General features: G+C 42.4%; 1 protein-coding gene across 1 annotated transcript; it reads right to left on the bottom strand.

The window, feature by feature from the left end:
* Nucleotides 1-224: 224 nt before the first annotated feature.
* On the bottom strand, nt 225-1,539 carry LOC134466291 (zinc finger BED domain-containing protein 4-like). Its single transcript, XM_063220192.1, has 2 exons — nt 1,009-1,539; nt 225-853 (listed from the first exon to the last, which is right to left on the bottom strand). Exons 1-2 carry the CDS (start codon nt 1,458-1,460, stop codon nt 322-324), a joined length of 984 nt encoding a protein of 327 aa, XP_063076262.1. The 5' UTR covers nt 1,461-1,539; the 3' UTR covers nt 225-321.
* Between the last annotated feature and the right edge of the window lie 2,898 nt (nt 1,540-4,437).

Here is a 4,437-nt window from a genome sequence, read left to right on the forward strand (position 1 = left end):
ATAATATATATATAATAGATCTGTCACACAACACCTAGTTCTGTCAGGACCATTAGAAGAAAGACAAGACAAGAAATTCTCAATGCAATTCTTCAAGAGTTAAATATTCAACAGTTATTATGATTAGGAGAGCAAACATTTCCCCCATAAACAGCAATGAGCAGAGAACAGAAGAGAACTTAAATTAAAAGGCACCGAATTTGAAAATTATCAATGAGGAGTAAGGAGAGGTGATTAGACTTGAACATCTGAAACAAATAAGCAGCAAGCGCTGCTACCATGGCACTGGCCTGAACTAACGGTAGCCCTATTAGTGTTCACTCATTCCTCTTGATAATTCAAGTTTTTGGGGTTCAAGTTCAGGTACATAGGCAGGTTTTTCTTACGGAAGATCAGTGTTTCTACATGATCTCCGGACAGCCTATTCCTCTTCTCATCAAGTATGTTAGAAGCTGTGCTGAAAAGCCTCTCACTATCTAGGCTGGTGGAGGGAGCGGAGAGAAACTTTGCAGCTGTAGCAGCCAGGGAGGGGAACCGTTCTTTATTCTTTCCCCAGTACTCGAATGGGCTCTCAGTGCGGTGGATCGTTTTCTCAGCCAAATATGTCTCTATCTGGACCTGTGTAGCTGTGCTGCTGGTCCCACCTTGTTCAGCAGCATGTTCTTGCAGGAATTCCTCATACAGCCCTGTAAAGCAGCTGCTTGTGTTGGGCTCTGCTGTCATCCGTGGGGTCTTAGTGGCTGGGTCTGCTGCCTCAGTGGTGGTTGTCTGCAGTGATGATGACTCATTTTTCTCCACCTCTTGGGCCAGTGCACTTCTTGCAAGCTTGCTGTTGTCTGCACTTGTGAAGTATCTGCAGTAACAAAGTAAACAGAAGGGCACAATATAGCTTTTAGTTCACATATGCTGTTATTTATCACTGCATTTAATTACTGCATTTAATTACACACTAACACAAGATGTTTTAAACTTTACACAATACAGCTCACAATTATCAAACTAACATACCTGTCTTTGAAACGTGGATCTAATATGGTTGCAACAGAGTACAAGGGCTCTGCCTCAACGATCTGGTATCTTGTGCCCATAGCTGCTAGCAGTGTCGCCTTCATTGTTTTTATCCCGCTGTCCTCTGTGGTCTGTTTGGCCAAGAGACGCTTCAGGACGACGACTGAGGGGATGACCTCTGAGGTGGTGGAGGTGGCGAAGCTGATCTGCTTTGTGATCTCTTCAAATGGAGCCAGAAGAGTGTTGACTTTCTCCAGTAAGGTCCAGTCACTCGCTGTCAGTGTTGCTGGGAGCTGATGGTCTGCAGCATAGAGGGAGATGGCACTCTTTTGCTCCAGCAGGCTTGCAGTCATATAGAAGGTGCTGTTCCAGCGGGTGGGAACGTCTTGGATCAGACGCTTGACTTGCATTCCCAGTCCCGTCTGGACAGTTTCAAGCCTTGATGTGGCCATGTTTGAAGTGCTTGAAGTAAATAAAAAGAAACCTATGCATGGTGCGACCTTTTTTCATTTTTCAGTCTTACAATATTTTGGTCAGCACCCTTAAAAGGAAGAAAAAAACTGTTGGGTGACGCCTGCTCCAACCCTTATGAACTTCATGTTTGAAGTGCCCAATTATTTTTCTCCCACTGGCCAGTGCATCGCTCACACTTCGCTGGGACAGCAGTCCATCTTGCACCACGAGCTGTATCACGTGTGAGAAACATCCCAGGCTGGAGACTCCTAGGTCGCTCATTGCCTTCTTCATGTTGCTTGCGTTGTCCCGAAGAATGGCATGGACCTTTAATAATAATAAAGAGAAGAATTATATTATTATTAATAATGTAATTATAAAATAAAATAAAAACACAGCATTCTGTTTTTGTATCAGCCTATCTCTGTGCACCAGCAGCAACATCACTCAACTTCATCCAGAGAGAGTTTAGATTGAGAGGGGACATATGGCGGCAATCTTGGTGACGCCTTCGGAGTGCTATTTCGCGATTAAGTAGACCAGATCTGAGAGTCAATGGGAAAAATGAATGGGGAAACTGAGTATAGGACGGAGGGGAACCCAGCTGTTGTGAAAACCATATGGTTGAAACGACCGTGAAAAACTGATCAATCTAGACTACTTGGTTGTGTCATACGAGTCAAAATAAAGCTTTTTGAGCCACTTTTCTCACGGTTTTTTTGACAGAGCGCAGGCGCAGTAGTTCCATAACGGCACGAGAGCAACGGCTTTTCACAACTGAGCATGTGCATAATTTCGCGTGCGCCGATGCAGCCAGATGATTGGATCACTGGCACCACAGCTCAGCAGGCACATTGGCTCTTGTTACCAGAAAGGCGGGAGATGTGCGGGTAGACGCCATATTTGCGTTACGAATCTTCACCGTTAATTTCTATGTACCTGTCCTATCTCCCCTTACTAGAATATTTCTGCTTCATCATCACAGCAACGCACAAATACAAGTAGTGCATGAGTGTCTCTCTCTCTCTCTCTCTCTCTCTCTCTCTCTCTCTCTCTCTCTCTCTCTCTCTCTCTCTCTCTCTCTCTCTCTCTCACACACACACACACACACACACACACAGCAGTGCTTGACAGCCAATTTGGCTAGTGGTTCCCTTGACTCACTCCTCACAAGCCACAATTTTCTTAACCATCATGACAGCTGTAATGTTGGATTTGCTATAATACAGCCTATTGCTGGACAGAGCAGGTCACTATTTCCCCAAAAGACTTTCGTTGGAACGGTTTGGAAGGACAATGGCCACGCTTACTGATTCTCGCATTATTTGAGGATTTGAAACGTCTTCTATTGAAACTCAATACTTGTTTTCTTCTATGTGGATACTTTTTCGTTTGGTACAATTACAGGCAGCGCAATGGACTGCCTTTAGTGACATTCTGACGCTTCGTGGAATTAACAGAATCAAGTGTCCCACCACCGCTACTTGCAAAATGAATTAAATAAAAAAATATGAATGAAAATGCTGATGTTGCTGTTGTGAAGACTGAGTTGCTTGCGGATCATATTTGTTAACTTTAATTGTTAACAATTATTATTCTAATTAGGCCCATAATAAGTGACTTTGTAAACTGATCTTAAACTTCAAACACAGGGGTGTCAAACTCATGTTGGTCCGGGGGCCGCATTGAACCCATGTGGACCTCAAGCGGGCCGCATTAGTAACATCATCGCAAAAAAAAAAAAAAACGTAAAGCAGAGGATTAGTGTTCAGTACTATCACGTTTTAAGTGTGTTGAATATGTAAAAAGCAATGCAATACTGATAATCCTATGCAAACTTCCTTGATTTCATTCATTCATTGGCAACCGTCAATTAATTAAATATGGGACAGTTCATTTTGGCAGGAGGTCTGGGGGTTTTCCCCCAGAAAATTTTGTATTTCTTATATGTAATTTCCTGCATTTTCACGCATTCTAACATCCCGTTTCCAGTTTGAGCTTAATAGGAACCAATACAAATCCAATTATATTTATTATTTAATTACAACCAATACCAATACAATACGAATAAGAAGTATTAACATTTTATCTCTATATATGAGGTCTATAATATATGAGCTTTATCAAATGCCTGTTACAGTACAAATTCACTATTTATAATAGAAGTGTGATGTGCACTTTACTGGTTAATGTCATGCAGGTCTCGATTTTGCCCCGAGGGCCGTAATTGCGCATTTCGGTTATTTCATTTCTTTTTTTTTTTTTTAACATCCGGGCCGGATGGAACCCTCTGATGGGCCGGATGCGGCCCGCAGGCCGTATGTTTGACACCCCTGTTCTAACATTTCTGAAACTGTCATATTTATTTTCCTCTTAAGTGACTTTGAAAACTGATCTTAAACTTCTCTACACATTTCTGAAACCGTCATATTTTCCTCTTGCCTTCGTAATCTTGATGTTTATTAATCACTACTGGATTGTAAAGGCGGATTGCAAAATAGACACATCACGGCGAGCAAATCACTACTTAATCAAACAGGATACTTTTCTAAGTCAGAGACGCTGAGGACTTTCTGTGTGACACAGTGTGTAGACACTTGCCAAGACTTTGATTCCTTTTTTGAAATCTACCTCCGTTTTTCCTCGATCACACCCAAATAATAAGTTAACAGCCAAATGGCTAATGAGAACATTTCTACTTGTTACACGCCGCTGTCAAGCTCTGACACACACACACACACACACACACACATACACGTTTGCACTCCTCCCTTGAAACGGAATCGTCCCGTATAATGGATGGCTGTCAAATCATGCGTCCCGTATAATGGATGGTAGGCCTACGAGATTTATTCCGTAATTTTAAGGAATGACTAGCCTACAAATAAATATGGCTAAACAAGTCGCGCAGATAGGTTATATTGAATGCAGGCGCGACGCAGTTGAGTGTCCATCTTTTCCCCCTCCCACCACTAC

Source organism: Engraulis encrasicolus, chromosome 16 (assembly GCF_034702125.1).
Source record: "Engraulis encrasicolus isolate BLACKSEA-1 chromosome 16, IST_EnEncr_1.0, whole genome shotgun sequence".
Taxonomy (NCBI): Eukaryota; Metazoa; Chordata; class Actinopteri; order Clupeiformes; family Engraulidae; genus Engraulis; species Engraulis encrasicolus.